A 17,681-nucleotide genomic window follows, 5' to 3' on the forward strand; every position below is an offset into this window, starting at 1 on the left:
CATTTTGTCCAACGAAGAACAGGTTTCTGAGGAGGAGGACTGGCAGTCACTGGAAATATAATTCCAGCCCAGCGAGGAGCATGTGCTGCTAAAAGCAGTGACAGCTTGCTGCCGGCTCTGCCGGTATTTCTGTCTGCCCCTCAATCTGCTGGCAGCCGCCGCGCTGCCCCTGCACGCAGGAGCTCCTGCCAGGCTGCGGGAGACGCTGAGCTGCAGGAAATCTTTGCACAGGTCTCAGGATTCCCAAGTCTCAGGATTCCCAAGTCTCAGGGTATTTCTGAGCTGGGAGAGCAGCGACATTTCCAAGTTCAGAGCAGCAGGAGCCAGGAGAGAGTTGTGGTGGTTGTTGTTGTTGTTGTTGTTGAGGTTTTCACACTGCAATCCCGGGTGAAGGAATAGTTCCAGACTGGACCTGCCCTTTTGTGCTGCTCTCTCACAAGGCTAAAAAAGCCCCCAAATCCTTGTTTTCAGTTTCCTGCATTTCCACAAAGCTCCCAAAGCCTCATTCCTGTTCCTGCTTTCTCCTGGCTGTGCCCCTGGCAGCCACACGAACTGGTGAAGGATGTGGGTGAAAAGAATGGTCAAAATAATGGTGAGATTTGGCTCAGTACCAGCTCCACCAGGCCCTCGCTCACAGTGACAGCTCTTTTTGGTTTGGGTGAAGTCATAAATCATATTTGTATGGAACGGATAAAAACGAGGCGAATTCTCTGGTTAGGCTCTGATTTTGGTGGTGAATTTGTAACTAAACCAAGTGTAACACAGCCAGCTCTGGATCCTGTGAAATTCCTGAAATGTGCAACAGAATCAAGGCCAGTGTTGGCAGTGCCGTGTGGGGTTTGTGGTTTCAGTCTGAAACCAAACCAAAACGAAGCTGTGCTGATTGCCTTCACCTTTCCTTAGCTCAGCCCCAGAGCATGAAGTAATAAAAATAAATGTCTCAACTCGCTAAAACAGGGCTGGAAATTTCCCGTGTGTTATTTGGTTATTTAAATCCACCCCCAAAGACAGTTTTTGACTAAGAAAGTTTGCAGACGTAGAAAATTAGAAAATTCCTCTTGTGTGTGCACACCCCCCAGTCTCAGGGAGAAGGGGTTCGTTCTGTCATTTTGGTAACAGGGCAGGCAGCAAAGCTCTGCAGCAAACATACATTCATTAAGGGACTAAATTTTTCAAAGAAATTATTTGGAATACACACGATATGAAATAATTATGAGATCTTCTAATTCCTCAAACATCTGAACAGGATAAGGCCAAATTTTCAGTTTTCCTGTAGCAGACATAAAGTGACAATGTGATGGGATTTTAAACCACTCTCGAAGTGAGAAACCTTTTAACTGGGGTTAACCTCCAGTGGCTCTAAATATCCAACATCATTTGTTGATTTTCACTAGGCATTACATTGACATGACTGGTTCCTAAATACACGATAACATTTACCTCTTATGGCTCTGTGTCCCTCTCCTTCCTGCCCCGGGGCTGGCAGAAGTGCAGCTTTGTTCGGGGCACCAAAAGACGGATTTTAAGTGGAGGAGGACAGGGAGAATCTCATTTTCCTGATCACCAGAGGATTTTTAGCAGGGCTGCTTCTGCTCCTCCCACTGCCACTGCTGTGTGGGGTGAGTCCATCCCCACGGGGCACAAACCCTCCTGTCCCCTGCCCCAGTGTCAGAGCCGGGCTGGCCGCGCGTCCTGGGGGTACAGAGGGACTAAAGCCCGTTCCTGCTGGAGGGGAACTCGGGCTCCTCGAGCTCGGGCTCTGCCACGTCTGAGACTTTGGAGTGTGTCCTTCCTATCTCCTCCAGGGCGCAGGCCAGCGAGTCCAGGTCCCCGTCGTGCTGGTGCCGCGCCTCCCACAGGTCCAGGATGACAGCGGAGGGGCTGCTCTGGGTGGCAAAGAACGAGAGATTCCTGCAGGGAAGGAGGGAAAAAGCTTGAGGAGCAGCCCGGGCTGCAGCTGCACCCTGTGCCCGCACTGGGAAAATAAAAATCCTCCAGCAGAGCTGGGGGGATGAGCTGAGGAGCCCCCCAGTGTGGTGGTTCCTCAGGTGGCACCTGCCCAGCCCAGCACAAGGACAGCGAGCCTGGGGTGTCCCCAGGCCCAGCAGTGCTGCCCTCGGGATGGGCAAACAAATCTGCTTCTGGGAAGCATCTCTGGGAAATGCAGCAGGGATTGGACAGGGAGAGGGATTCTGTAACAGCAGTTGATGCCTGTGGTCATGCAAAGACACACCACCTTTCATCTGGGATTTTCTGTTTTGTTAATGAACAATTTTCAGGACCCTGCAGGGGTGATTTGCACAGAATTCAGTAAAACAAAAATGTTTATCCAAAACTGTTTTTCCTTTGGCTCAGATGTGGTTTATTGAGGTTCCCATGCAAAGCAAGAAACCAACGGAAAGTTACTTTGCTTGATTTAAGTATTCCTCTGCTCCCCTGGGAACACATTCATCGAGTTTGTGACAATCAGAAAATATTTTGTGAGGGAGCTGCCTCCACCAATTTAATTTAGCCAAGCGGAAAAAGCAAAGTAAGAAGTAAATTGGTTTTTACAGCATCTTTCAGTTTTAATAATCATAATATTATTACTCCTAACAGTAGAGCATGACTCTCTCTTTCAAAAATGTCTTTCCCTTAAAAAAGAAAAAATCTGCAGGATTCATTTTGGAATAGGAAATGCACCCATGAGAGCCAAGGGGATTTGTCTGGGGGAACGTGCAGCCTCCTAAGTGCTCTGAACACCTGTTTCCATGATGGACAAAATCCTTCTGCAGCCTTGGACTCCTGAGGTTGGACAGAAAAATGCCCAGCCCAGGACGAGGAGCTGACAGCTCCCAGCAGCTGCTCACGAAGGAAATGAGGAGTGACCCCCACTCAGCCCTGAGAGCCCTTAATTCCCCACCCACACCCCTGGCACCAGCGAACAAACAAACACACCACCCCCTGCACAGTGACTAATTCCCACTTCAGGTGCAAAGCCCCGCTGCCAGGGCCCTGCCATCACCTGTTGATGCTGTTTTTCTGGGCCAGCATCTGCCAGTCCTTGCCCTTGGCACTGGGGGCGTCGAAGGTGGCGCAGATCCGCTGCCGGATCGAGTGTGGGATCTTGAAGGCCTTGGGGCCCAGCTGGGCGGGGAAGTTGCTGTCCTCGTGTGCAAAGAAGGTGATGTTCTCCCTCTCAGTCTGCAGGGAACATGAAAGCAAAGCAGGTAAAGGAAGAATCAAACCTGGGCCTCAGATTCCTCCTGTGGCTTGAATTGATACCAGAAAATGACAGAGCTAAGAGGTGCTCTTGTGATTTGGAAGAACATCTCAAGGACTTCTGCATAAAAACCTTTAAAAGTGTTATTTTCCTTCTATGAGTTTTCTCTTTTGGTTATCTTTGTGTTGCAGAGCAGTGCTGGGTTTCTAAATCTTCAAGTGCTTAAGCCCGAAATACGGACACACAAATTTGTCTTTGTTTCTTTGTTTGTTTGGGTTTTTTTAAACACCTGAATTCCATAAGCACCTCAGCTCTCCCACCCTCCCTGGAATCCAGGTCCTTTGTAGATCTTTTCCACCAGTCTTGCATAACAGAGTCAAATTTCAGTGCATTACTCATCCGAGAGTGACACAGCATCAATATTAACCCACAGTGATGGCGCAGCCTCTTCATCCAACATTTCTGACACATCCCCAGGGCCAGCCAGGCCCAGCAATGGTGCTGCAGCTCCACCCCGGGCTCTGGCTGCTCCTGTTCGATATTCAGAGCGGGAGATGCTCCTGCCCTGCACGTGTGAGATAAGCACAGCGACCCGGGCGCTCCGGGCATTGTCACGAAAGGAGCAGCTCCGGGGGGGGAGGTGTCACTTATAGATTTATTTTGCAGTCAAATTATCCTCCCTCTTCAATCACTGCTGGAGATAGGCATGAGAAAAGCTTCCACACCAGCAAATCTGTTTGAAGGCAGAGCTGGAACATGCTCTGGGGACTTGTGTACAGACAGGGCCCTTAAAAACACAGCAGAGAGGGGAAACATAGCAGCAGCAGCACGGGCTGGAGATACAGAGAGAGTGGCAGAGGGGTTTTATGAAATGACAAAAAAGGAGTGGAAAAACACTCGGCCAGTTCTGAGGAGTTTTTATACAGGATGATGTCTGTGCTGCTCTTGCCCAGCTGCTGCACTCCCTGCACAGAGCATTTCTGGGTGCAGAGCTCTAATCCAGAGGTATTAATCTGGATTAATCAACAAAGATGCTCAATAATCTAAAAAAAAATGAAGCTGCTGAAGTTCTTGTTGCTGTGGGACGGACCAGCAGCTGCTCAGCTGTGGGTTTGACCTCTTTTAGCTGTGAGCAGGGCCCAGGCCCCATGAGACACAGTTTGTACCCAACCCTCAGTGCTCTGCAAGAGCTTCTTGCTAGAAAACTGCAACCACCAACCCAAACAATAAATTATTAAATTATTGATAAATTATCATTAGTGCTGTAGAGTCTCTGTGCCTTGATTTCTGCTGGAAATGGGATCTGCAGGGCTTTAAAGACTGGTTACAGCTTTGAGCAAAAACTACACAGGGAAGGGACAAAAACGGGGATGGAACCAGGGCCCAGGGAGGCTGTGGCCCATCCCTGGAAGGGTCCAAGGGGCTTGGAGCAACCTGGGATGGAGGAAGGTGGCCCTGCCCATGGTAGGGGTGGGACTGGATGGGCTTTAAGGTCCTTCCACCCTAGCCCAGCCCAGCCCATTCCAGGATTCTGTTCCGTGACCCTCTCGCCCTACAGAACAGGGGGTGCCGGAGCTTTACCTCGAGGACGGAGGTCTGGATGTGCAGCAGCTGCTCGTGGCCCTGCAGCTGCCGGACGCACACCTTGCAGCACAGCTGGGTGGTGGCGGGGCTGAAGCGCTCCAGGGAGAAGGCGCCGAGCAGGGGCCGGGGGCTGCCGCGCCACACGCGGGAGAACGGCACCTCCTGGGGAACGGGCACAGCGTCAGGGCCGGGGGACGCGAGGGGAAAACACCCACCCACATCCTGCCCTGCTGGGGCGAGCTCAGGAACGTCCCCTCCGGCTCCGAGCAGCACAAAGCCAGTACATGACAATTCCATTCATAAACACCAAGATTTTGCAGTGACCGGGAGCTCAGGGCTCATCCAGGGGAACAAGTGATGGGAAACTCTCAAAAAAGATGCTTAAAAACTCTTAAAAAGGAAGGGTTTCACTTCCTCCCCCTTGCCAGGATCAGGAGTCCTCTCTGTGTCTCCTTGGAATCACCCTGTACACAGAATCCAAGGAAAGGAACTTCCCACCAAGAGCTGCCCTGGCCCTGCCACCCTCCCCTTCTCCCCACAGTTCCCTGCCTGTGCCCAGCCCCAGGCTGGATCCTGAGCTGGGAGCAGCAGTAGTAGCGAGATACTCACAGCATTAAAGGAAACATTAGAAAAATGTTAGAAGTGGAGCAACTGTAATTAGATTTTTTTCAGGGTAATCATCTCTGCTTTCACTCCGAGTGGAAGAATCACTCAGCTGAAAGGAGCTGTGTGAAACAATACAGAGCAGCCACGTGTGGTGCAACAATGAGTGGTTGGAGTATTCCAGAAACGCTCCCAGCTCCATCCTGCCTTTACAATGAAGCTCCTTGCAGACAGAGGGGCTGTAAATCATCTCATGGCCCCAGGCAGAGCTGGATGCTCCAGGAGACGCGGGATGGGAGGCAAACAGCTGCTCTGAGCGCCCAGAGGTGCCTGCCCAGCTCTGTGCCATGCCCATCCCCGCCTCTGCTGGTGCACCACCCACAGCTTCTGAGGGATCCCCGGTGGGAAGGGAGCCAAGCTCTGGGCAGCTGCTCCTGCCAGGCCAGGACAAACACAGGCTCTGAGCGGAGTCTGGAGGAATCCTGGTGCCACCTGCCACCAGCTGCCTTCCAGGCAGCTCCTCCGCGTGATTTATTCATCTGCTCCGGCCTTTGAGCAGCATCGCTGCTTGTCTGAGACATCATTTCCATAAATCTTCCCTCCCCACACTGCCCGTGGCGGTTTTGTTGGTGGACCAGAGACATTCCTGGAACAGGCTGTGTTCAGTTGTTCCTGCCAGGCAGCACAAGCAGCTGCTCTCACAGGGTGGGACGTAGGAGAGGAACCCAGGGAACACTGGAAGAAACTCCACGTGCAAAAATAGATTCTTTTCTCTATAAAGAGGCTGGAAGCAAACCAGAGCTGTCACCAGACTTTTCACTGCGAGGGAAGCACAGAGCCAGGGGAGGTTCTGCAGCTCCTCTCAGGAACAATGATTGTGTTTCTGAGCTGCCCAAGCCATCCCAATTACGCTCGGTTATAAAATGTAAATATTCCTTTGGGTCGGGGCAGCCCCGGGTCAGCCCATTCTGGCAGCAGAGGTTTTGCACAGGCTTTTTTCCAGCCCTGAGTCCCTGCTCTGATCAGGCTCTAAATGGCACTTGGAGGTTGAATTCCAGACATTTATTCTTCATGTTTGGACAAGGGATTAAGAGACAATAAATTAATCAAAGTATGGAGCTCCATAATCTGCTGGGAGCAGAACTGAATTTGTTGCATTAGGAGGAAACTCCTCTGATTTGATTTATTTTGGGCCACACACTGGCAGGTCCTTGCTGTAGAACTGGGGCATCCTAACCCTGCTCAGTTTGGCTTTTAAAATACAGGTAAGAGAGGAGAACAAACGAAACACTCAAAAGCTCTTCTCCCTAAGAAGCTGAAAAGGATTCCTTTCTTCATTTCTGAAGTTGTAGCCCAAATTCTCCCCACGTTGTTAACAAGGAGAGGCTTCCTCTGGCTGTGGGTCTGTGTTTGTAACTTTCAGAGCCCACTGCCCTTATGTTTTGGAGAATGTGGCAACACATTTAAAACAGGGTTTTTGCCAAAATCCTGGAGGATGGATAATTGTCTCCCTGCCTCTGGGAGAAGGGAGATCGTGCATTTTAATTGAGTGCTGTATGTTAAAACCAGCCCACTCCATGTGCCAGCACATTCCTTAGGATTTCCAGTCACCAAAATCCTTGGAAATTCTTCTTTTGTTTTGATTTTTTCCTTTCTGGTTTTCAACAGCCTCTTTAATTAACGGAGAAGAGAAAAAACCAATTTGCTGCTCTTCAGTTCTAATTCTTGGTCTCTGCATGCTGTGATTTGAACTCGTGGTTACATTTAAATGTCATTTTTAGCCATATTTCCATAGTTATGTCAAAACTGGAATGACAGATATTAGAAACATCTTGAGGAGTGGTTAAGTTTGAACAGGAATATTTGCCTTCTGTTGGAGGCAACAGAAATGAGGGAAAGCACAAGCATTTCTGTAAAATGACAAATTTACAGCGTTCTGTTATAAACGAAATCTGTGTTTGTCAAAGTCAAGAGGCAACATGTTTTTGTTAAATGCTCGGGAGATTTAAAGCCGTTTAAATAAAAGGAACCTCGGTCTCCTTTGGGTTCTGCCCACCCCAGTGCAGAGGGAAGCAGGTGAAATGCTGGGTACCTGACACGCAGTGAAGGGTTTGATCCTCCACAGGAAGGGAGGGACGTCCAGCACTGAGATCTGGAGGCTGCAGGTGTTGCCTTTAAAATGCAAAAGTTTGGGCTCCTCCAGCAATTGCCCTCCTTGGAGTCTTTCATCTGAAACCACTTCCTGCAAGGGAGGAGGAGGAGAGAATGTTTTCAGTATAGGAACAAACCCCAAATCTATTAAAAATCCCTCTCTGTGGAGGTTCCTGGTTCCCCCCAGTGCTGGATGCAGCAGAGGAGTTTCTCTCGTGGGCAGCTGATGGGGTTGATCTTTGTATTTCCTAAAAGGCTGGGTTTGGGTCTGGGCACTGCCAGCCCCATTTCTGGACAGATAATGGTGGTTGGGACACTGAATTTTTGGCTGTCTCCCCACTCCAACACCCCCAGTGCAGCCCAGCACAGCTGGACCCAAAGCAGCTTTGCTGAGAAACTTCTCTCAAGGCTTTACAGAGCCCTCAAACACTTCAGGTGAAATCGTTCAGTTCCATTTCCCGTCTCTGGGGCACTTTCAGAATCTCTGGACAAGACCCTGAGCAGTCTGAAGGGCAGACTCCGGGCAGGGCTGTGCACTACAGCCCTCCAGAGCTCTGTTCCAAGCGACATTTTTATGTAATTCTGTGAATTTAAAACGTAATGGCAGAAAAACAATCACCCCTGCCTGTACTTAAGCAATGTTTGTTCCTGTGCTGTTGCAGTAAAAACACCAGTGAGGAAGGAGAGGTTGCAGAAGTCTTTAAAAATCAGCAGGCAAGCAGCCCTTCCAAATTACCTCTCTTAATCCACACAAATTATATAAAATCGGTGTCCCTCTGAGGGGTTTAGCGCTTGTCAGGACCAGAGTCATCGTTAGAGGAGCTCCTGGAAATCGTTGTGACCTTCTGGAAATTCAGTGCTCAAGCTCTCTGAAACTGCACTAATGGATTTCTATTAGAAACTAATTTTCACAGGCATTTGGTCTGGTTTAACTCCTGGCAGTTGGGTTCATATGAAGGAAGGAACTGGGAGACTTCAGGTTTTGGTTTCCAGCCACAAAGGGAGCAGATTATTTCTTAACTATTCTCAGAATTCCTGGAGCATGCTGGATGTTTCTGAATGCTCTGGAAATGCTGCTCTGCCTTCAGCGACACTCGTGGGCCGGGGCTCCTCCCACAGCAGCAGCATTTGGGCAAAGGCAAAACACAAAGGACTTGGGTCTCTCAAGTTTTCAGAGCCAGGAGTTTCCCAGCACACCCAGGACTTCATAAAGGGCCACGTCAGCTGCTGAAGAAGCAAGGAGAGTTTTCACACAGGGAAAAAGTGAAAAATAATGACTTTTGTCTCTTTATATAAACCTGCACTGTGCAGGATTAACTGTCAAACACAACTTGGCAACCCCAGCTCTGATATTTTATCCAAAAAACTCTGTGTTCTTCATGTTCCCCACTAATATTGACTTGCTTTTGAGGGCTGTACCATTCCATGAATGCAGAGTTGTCTCAGTATCTACAAACACCCCGCTCTCGCTCCTGGGAACGCAGAAAACTGGTAATTATTCTTCTGATCATTTCCTCCAGACTCATCAGGAAGACACCGGTACCCACTAATTGTCTAAGTGTTATAAAGAGGATAATTACAAAGCCATTGTGAGCCTCTAACAATCCTTTTGGTGCCTTGGCTTTTATTAGAAGCACAGAGGCAGCAGCGTGTGCTTCAGTCAGAGTTGTGTTTCCACTCCTGTGCGATGGGAAGAGGAAGGTAAAATTCATCTCCCAACAGTTTGCATTTCAGTTCCCCAAAGAAAAGCATTTTGTTAAAGCTTCTGAGTTTACCAAAAGCCAGCGAATGTCATTATTTTGTCCTGGAACACGGTGCAGGAAAATCATTCTCATTTCAGTTGCCACGTGGGGATTGGGTTGTTTTTTTTTCTTACAGGAAATGCAGGATAATTCAATTTTTGTAAATCAGGGCTGGGTGAGTTTGGGCAGCTGAGAAGATGGCAAAAAATGACAAAAGAGTTCGGCTACCCTAAAGCTCTCCATGTAAATCCAGAACTGCAGGAAAATTAAGGGAATTATTCTAATGGTGCAGCAGTGGCTTAAAAAATGCAATATTCTCATTGGGTTAAGTTTGGGGCTGCCCAGGGAGTAAAAGGATGTCAGCATTTTATGGGAAAAGAAACAAAGCCCAGAGGAGCAAAGTGAAGCCATTTACCTGGAACGCACAAGGGGTGTTATCCATACAATAAACCCTCAGATTGTAATCCAGAGAATTGCAAGACAGGCAGCCAAAAACGGCGACTTTCAGCTGTCGAACGGCGCAGTCAGAGATGGGTTCCCCAATTAGGGCATAAGTTCCAAAGCTGTTTAAGAGAATGTGACAGGCATAAGGATCCAACAGGCAGTAGCAAGAAGTAGTTTCCTCTTCCACAGACATCACTTCCTGCAAAATGAAATTCAGGTTTAAAAAGAATAAAGCGAAGTCGAATCAATAGGCCTCGACAATAGGAGTCATGGCTTTAGTTCTTTATTTATATTCAACTGGAATGCAGGGTGTTGCTGAGAGCCAGGCTGCACTTGGGGAAAGGGAGAAGGGGGACTGCTTCCCTGGGTGAATATTCCCAATTTAGCCCTGAGTCAGCAGGAGGATTTATGGCCACGCCCTGTGCAGAGCTCGGTGTGTACTACGATAACAATGATGATGCATAAGCAATTCTAGCGGCTTTTTTCAAGTGCTCTTGACTTCCTGGCTAATTTTTTCCCCCAATCCCAAGTTAAAAAATTACCTTGAAGGTTCAAGTCAATAAGCAAACCTTGAACAACAGCTGGGGTTTGACTTCCTTCCAGAACTCCCATTACAGCCACGTTTACCTCCAGCAAAAACTCCCTCTGCTCTGCCTTTGCTGCTCAGTCCTGCCCTGCAGCCCCGCCAGGAGGAGCTGCACCCTGTGACCCTGTGGCCCTGTGTCCCTTTGTCCTCCTGTCTCTGTGACTCTGTGTCCCTCTGTCCCCACGTCCTTGTGTCCCTGTGTCCCTCTGTTCCTGTGTCCCTCTGCTCCTGTGTCCCTCTGTTCCTGTGTCTCGCTCCTCAGTGATTCCAGGCTGCTTGTGGCCAGCCCTGCTGGAGCTGCCCAAGGGCTGAGTAAATCTGAGTTAGGAAACCTGGCCTGGCCTGGGGATGGTTTAAAGCAGAGCAAAATCCAGGTCGGGGTTCAGAGAGGGAAAGGACAGGCTGCAGTTATGGGATCCATGGATGGGGTTTGTAGCCATAAAGTTTTGCACACCTTGGCAAAACAGCTGAAAACAATTCTGCTGCTTCTTCACAAAGTGCAAAATCTTAGTTTTGTTGCTGTAATTGTTTCTCTCAGCTGTCTCTCTGTGCTTATCCCTGACAGAATGTCTGACCTGCGCCTGCACCAAGGGTTAATTCCACTTCCATCGTGGGCACAGGCTGGGGGGCTGAGCTTACCTCCCACTTCCCCTGCTGAGTCCTCCTTTTGAGGTGGATGTTCCAGTGCTGGGGGTCGGCGTGGGCGCAGTGCGGGATGGTCAGCGCGAAGGGAGTGCTCACGCTCAGCTCGGGGGGCCCGCAGCTCACCTCGGGCCCCAGCAGCACCTCGGGGCCCTCCGGCTCGAGGCTTGGGGCAGCAAAGACAAGAGTGGCTGTCAGGAGTGAGAAATCACTGACATTCTGCTACAGAGTAAGATAAGCTCATTTCTGCTCCTTTCACGTGGAAGCAGCAGCTGCAGATGAAACAAACCCATTAGACCCATCTAACTCCAATCAGTGGCCGGTCAGTTTAGGGTTGTGGTATTTAAAATACATTTCAATTTGTTTAACCCAAATCCAGCAGTGAAACTGCTCTGTGCCAGCCAGCCCCGCTTCGAGCACCAGCTGGTCCCGTCCCTGCCGTGCTCAGCCTTCAAACGCTGCCATCAACAATATTTTCACAGGAGCGAAGATAAAACAAATTATGGTTTAAAAAACACAGGCTCATAAATTTTTCCAGATTGTGTGTGATCTCCCTGCTTTGAAAACCCATTTATATTCTGCAGGAGGAGCGAGCCCAGTGACTTACACAGGCTCAGGGACAGGGCTCTGCTTGGATTTAGGACTGGGCAAAGTGGAACCGTGTCTGTGGCACCAGGACAGGCAGGGGAAACCCCACCAGCACAGCTGAGCTCCAGGGATTCACCTGGGTTGAATTAACGGCTGCTGCATCCTCTGCCTGCTGACTGAAATGTCAGAGAAGAATCTGCTTTTCTTCCCTCCCACTCAAATTTAACCCAGCCCCACATCCACGTGTTTTCCGCATCTCTTGGAATAAACACCTGGGCAGGAGCAGTTCCAGAGCAGAGGAGACTCACTTGGACACTGAGCCAGCAATGAAGTCTCTTGCCCTGTGGGTTTTGGTGCTGTTTGGTTGTATTTTAATTCATTGGGGTTGTGTGATCCCCATTATCAGCTTCTAAATGACTGGGAACGCCGCTTCCTCCTCAGATTAAAGCAAATGGTGTTTCCAAGATAAAAAATGAGAGGAGGAACCTCAAACCAAGATAAAAATTAGGGAAAGGACCTCAACCAAGACAAAAGTAAGAAGATACAATAATAAAACCAGGATATAAAAAGGGGAAAAGCCCAAGCTCACTTGGGTACCCCATTCCAGTGCCCCTGGTGACATCCTGATGTGCAGCCCTGGGCTCAAATCTCTCAGGTTCCAAATCCAAGCTGGCTCTGCACAGCTCTGCCATCTCCCAGCTCGGCGGGGCTGTAGCTGTGGGTGCTCAGAAAATGCACTTTGAAAACACCATCCCTGCTGGAAAGGCTGGAATGTTCCAGGCCCTCCCTGCAGTCTGTGTACCAGTGTTGCTGAGAGGGAGACTGCAGGGGAGGAAGAAAAGCCACAACAGGGTAACAAAAAAAGGCCAATTTCTTGTTTTCTTTTTTCAAGTGCCACAACAATAAATTCTGCCAAAGCCTCGGTGCTTCCAAGTGTCCAAAAATATCAAAGCACCCCTGGAGCCTGAGCTGCAGCTGTTGAGTTCCCCCTGAGCAGGGAGAGGAGAAGGGAGCAGCAGGCCCATGATCTCCTTTGGCAGCATGTCCAAGGTTTCCATGGATTTCACGGGAGCATCGCTCCAAGGCCGCTTTTGTGTCCCTCACAGGGTCACAGCAGGGTGGGCACAGCAGCAATGGGGACGAGGAGTGACTCCTGCACGTTCCACATGCAGTAAAGGAGGCAGATCCATGATCCTGGGTCTGTGTTTGTGTGCTCTCACCTGGACTCCTTCTGCGTGATGGCCAGGTAGATCTCCCAGGAACTCTCCTCAGGAATAGCTCCGTGTGGGATCAACAGACTGACCCCTGCAAAAGAACAAGGGCAGGACTGACCCTTGGGAAGGGCAGGGGTGTAAGGGACAGGGAACACACACCCCAGGGACCAGCCCTAAGGGAATGTTCCTCTGAATTCCTGCTTGGAATGGCAACGTCACCAGATGAAAGGAAAAGAAATTATTAAAGGAAATAAAACTGTTACTTTTCCATTAAAGGAAAAGACATCTAATTTCCCAAAAAGCCTCTTGAAAGCTCTTTCCCCCTTTCCTTTTTGAAATCAAGCCTGATCATTGTGGGGTCCCAGGGAATCTCCTCATGGAGAGAGCCCCTGCCCCCGCCTGAGCCTGCAGGGCGATCACCCCTTTGTTCCTACACATCCCAGCCCCTGGATCCAAGTGACCCCATTCTCCTTTTACACCACCAGAGGGGATCAGAAGTTAACAAGGGAGTTTTCCACTGGGTACCACTGGAATTAAACTGCTGTATATCTCCCTCTCAGGAGAGGAGGGATGTGTTTGACTGCATCTGTCACACACTGCAGAGCCTCAGAGAGGCACTGACTTGATCACACTGGAATTTACAACTGCTTAGCAAAGCTGATCTTACATAAAGGCAGCAGAATTACATAAATTGCAAGTGGACCAAATACATATTTTAATAATCTAATTGATGGGACTATCATTACATAAAGTAGCTAAATATACAGTATGAGGGAATTCTTAATTCATGCCTTCACTCAGTGCCTCTGCAATGTTCCTTCCTCAACACAAATCCAGTCTGTGGAGAAATGCAAACATTCCACGTGTTGTGCATGACAGTGCAGCCCTGGACTGTCGCTGTTATCAATCCTCTCTAAACACAAACCACGTTTTTTTATGGTAACCTTTAACGCACCCGTTTTATGGGACATGAAGGATAAAGCTCTAAATCATCCAGTTCAACCAGAGAGCAGCAGATAATCCCGGAGCCACTGGTCAAACGAAAACAAAGCTGAATTTAAAGTGAATAAATGTCACTGCAGTTTGAAGGATGATAACCCTTAGCTGGCAATGGGGTATCTGGCTTTTTGTGCTGCCTTTTGGAGAGAGAAGATGCCCAAGGTAAGGATTGTGGCTCAGGGTGAAGCAAACACAGCCCTGTGGTACAACTGCAGGGCTGGGACCCTGAGAGCCTTTGCTGGCTCTGAGCTGCTGTTCAGCTCATTTCACAAACAATTCTGAAGTCTCAAAGATGTCCCACAAAGCCCTGAAGTCACGGAACTCCTGACACAAAGCAAAGGGAACATCCCAGCACCCAGCCCGGGATGGGGCTGACTCGGAAGGGCCCCGCTGTGGGAATTGTGCACCTTTTGCTCCAAGAAAGCGGAAAACAGACAGGCAGGAAGGGGCAGGACCCTGGTGGGCAGTGGGGCTGTCCCCAGGCCTGGCTGTCCCTCTGCCCCCCAGGCAGGGCTGTGGGGCCCGGTGCTGCTGCTGGAACGTGAGCCCCTTACATAAGATCCAGTATCGACCCCTTCCCGGGGAGCCTTTCCTTTGGAGCAGGATCCAAGCAAGCCACAGCTTTGATTAATGTGACTTTCATGCTGAACACATCAAGAGAGGCAGTAATTTAGAACAGTTCAAACAGGCATAATGCCTCCTCACTCCTCAGCCCAGGCTTCCCTCTGATCACTTGTGTCCTGTGTGGGCAACGTGCCCTACTTCCCAAAATTTGCATTAACGGGGCCCCTACTTCTCCTTTCCTGGCAATTTTTTTTAGATTTCGTTATAAAACGCGGCATCAGGCAGCCTAATCTAAAATTCTTTTATGTGCTTTTAATGAGAAAGGATCCACCCACCTGTGTTTGGAACCACCAAGCGGCCCCCCAGGTGCCCGAACAGGGCTGTGGTCCTCAGCTCACTGCTGGTGGAGATGGAGGCCAGGTTCTGGATGTACATGGCCTTGTTCCTGGCCTGGATTGTCCCAAAGGCCCTGTGGTTCCCGTGGGGGAAGGTCCCGGGGTGGGCCTTGCCCTGGTACTCGGCTCTCTCGGTGACACCCAGGGACACCATGAAGGAGCTCTGCACCTTGACCTTGATGTCTGCCAGGGGGTTGAACAGCGATGACTCCGTCATCAGCTCCTTGTCCAGGGGGTCCTGCAGGCAGATGGGGCCGCTGTAGGTCCTGCTGACCGTCAGGTCGGGCTGCAGGGACGAGTTCAGGAGCAGGGAGTTACCTGTGGGCACAGGAGCAGGGGGGTGTCACGGGGGGAGGGGACACCTGAGGGATCCCTTCCCGAGCCCTCCCCGTTCCCGCTGGGACTCGCTCTGCCCTCCTCGAGCTCTCAGAGCTCAGAATCACACCAGGCCACGTCAGAGAACAGAGGAACTGATGCAAAGATCCGACACACTTCGTGCTTCCCACACCTGAGGCAGCTCCAAGGAATCCAAGGAGGAGCCTCCTTTTGTTTTGGATTCAAGTTCGTGAGTTTGCCCTTTTTTCTCTCTTGTTGTTTTCTTTCCTTACATTAAACCCCACTGAGTGACAACATCTTCCCGCAGACCTTTTACACAAACCCACAACGTCATGCCTGAGGGAAACTGGGCTGAAAGTGGGACAAGAGTAATACAGGGAAAGACACCACAGTTATTCATTTAGAGGCATTTTACCTCAAAAATCACTCTGAAAAATGAGAAGGAGTGGCTGGATTTAGGGCCTGAACCCTTGAGCTGTTTGGTTTTGTGGTGGGGTCTTTTTCTTTGGTTGTTTAGTTTTTTTAGTTGGGTATTTTCAGAACATCCAGAACGAAAGGTTTTAAGCATTAAGGCAAGCAAACAATTCCCCAGACTCAAAACAAGATTCAAACTGAACCACAAAGGAAAATGTTCCTATCTGAGGCAGTCATTGAGATTTACACAGCCCTAATTAAAGGTTTGGATTTAGAAATGGATGAATGAACCTCCTTCAAACGTCCTTGTCTGCCAAGCCCTTTTCCCAATTTCTTGCAAGTCATGCTTGGTGAGGAACGTCTCCAGGAAATAAAGAAACTGTAAAAACAACACCACAAAACCCCCCCAAACAAACTCTGCAACATATTTCCCTTTTCTGAAGAGAGAACAGAGACATGGGGACACTTTCACACCCCGCCCACACTCCCACCCACCCACAATCAGGCAGGTCTGAGGTAGAATGGCAGCACAGCATCAGAGAAACATTCTGCTTTCATCCCCATTTCTCTCCCTCCCCACCTTCCTGCTCAAAGGAAACAACGTTCCTGAAAACCCGAGCAGTGATTTTAGTAAATGTTTTGTCCATATTTTATGGCACTGGTGGGGTTTTTTCTAGAGTTTTAGGGGTCTTTTTTAACAAACCCAGTTTTACACACATTATTCCCCACAGACCGTGGTGTCTGTGTGTTACAGCAGGTCACAAACCACTTCCAGCTGGGGGTCTCAGAGTATCAGTAAAAGAATAACCCCTTTTCTTGGAGTGAGGGCAAGGTCTGAACTGAGAACAGGAGGGAAGTACAGCTGTGCTGCCTGGGCTTGCTCTGGTTTGGTTCTTTGCTTTAGTTTGAGCTTTCCCTAAGTCAGTGCAGAAGGTGGGGACAGCATTTCTAAAGCATCTGGAGTGTGGCCAAGAAGGATTCTGTGTTTGTGGGACACCCCAGAGCCAGTTCCAGGGTCCCTGGCCCTGCCCTGGCTGCCCCAAACCCCCCTCCCCAAATCCAGGCGTGCCTGAGCAGTGGGAGCTCTGCAGAGAAGAGAAGGAAATTGCCGCACTAACCTTGTCTGACTGTTTTAAAATTAAAAGTCTGGAAGCCTCCCGTGAGTGCAGAGGAATCAATGACATCCACGCCGTACTCACTCTGACTGCGCCGGTACAGGGTCACCCCCAGCGCCAGCACGGCCACCGCCAGCACCGCCGCCGCCAGCCCCGAGTACAGCGCGATGTCCCCGCCGCGCTCCACATCTGCGGGGACAAGAACAGCGCTCAGAGCGGCCGGGGACACGGGGGGACACGGGGGGACACGGGGGGACACGGGGGGACACGGGGAACATGGGGGGACACGGGGGGACACGGGGAACACGGGGGACACGGGGGGACACGGGGGACACGGGGGGACACGGGGGACACGGGACATGGAGGGACACGGGGGGACACGGGGGGACACGGGGGGACACGGGGAACACGGGGGACATGGGGGACACGGGGGGACACGGGGGACACGGGACATGGAGGGACACGGGGGGACACGGGGGGACACGGGGGGACACGGGGGAACACGGGGGACACGGGGGGACACGGGGGACATGGGGGGGGCACGGGGGACATGGGGGACACGGGGGAACACAGGGGACACGGGGGGACACGGGGCAAGTGGAGACACCGACGTGGAGCTGGGCAGGAGCACAGGCAGCGCTGGAAAACAAGGGCTGAGAGGGTGAGCGGAATTCCCGATGGATCACCACAAACTGGAGAGCCTGATGTGGGTCAGGGATGGATCCCTGCATCCTGCAGAGCCTGCTCTGGGTCAGGGATGGATCCCTGCATCCTGCAGAGCCTGCTCTGGGTCAGGGTGGCACCGTGGTCCACTCAGGTTTTCAGGTGGGCAGGTTGGACTGGAAAGGCAGCAGAGCTCTCCCCTCTCGGAGCACGAACTGTGCCATCGCCTCCCGTTCCCGTTCCAGCCCCACGGCAGCGTTAACCTGGGTGGGACTGCAGCCAGGGAGGGCTGCTTGAGGCACCAGCAGGAGTTTTCAGTGATTGCTGCTTTCCAGGCTTGTGGAAGCTTTAGGCTGGAATTCTGGAGCTGATCCAGGAGGTCATGAATCCTGAGAAGCAGCCTGGGACAACAGCAGCGCTCCATCCCCCCCAGCCATGA

The 17,681-nt window shown here is 50.6% G+C and overlaps 1 protein-coding gene across 1 annotated transcript in view; it reads right to left on the reverse strand.

Moving 5' to 3' along the window:
* Window positions 1-1,709: 1,709 nt before the first annotated feature.
* The window catches only part of UNC5D (unc-5 netrin receptor D), a gene marked incomplete at both ends in the record, with an annotated part of 84,803 nt that continues 68,831 nt past the window's right edge, over window positions 1,710-17,681 (reverse strand). Inside the window, 9 exons of the mRNA XM_082298375.1 lie at window positions 1,710-1,911; window positions 3,005-3,183; window positions 4,784-4,948; window positions 7,482-7,631; window positions 9,698-9,925; window positions 10,952-11,120; window positions 12,763-12,847; window positions 14,655-15,032; window positions 16,583-16,768. Of these exons, the coding sequence (XP_082154501.1) occupies window positions 1,710-1,911; window positions 3,005-3,183; window positions 4,784-4,948; window positions 7,482-7,631; window positions 9,698-9,925; window positions 10,952-11,120; window positions 12,763-12,847; window positions 14,655-15,032; window positions 16,583-16,768 (1,742 nt within the window). The remainder of the gene's footprint in view (window positions 1,912-3,004; window positions 3,184-4,783; window positions 4,949-7,481; window positions 7,632-9,697; window positions 9,926-10,951; window positions 11,121-12,762; window positions 12,848-14,654; window positions 15,033-16,582; window positions 16,769-17,681) is intronic.

Source organism: Coloeus monedula (genome assembly GCF_965178545.1).
Source record: "Coloeus monedula genome assembly, chromosome: 28".
Lineage (NCBI taxonomy): Eukaryota > Metazoa > Chordata > Aves > Passeriformes > Corvidae > Coloeus > Coloeus monedula.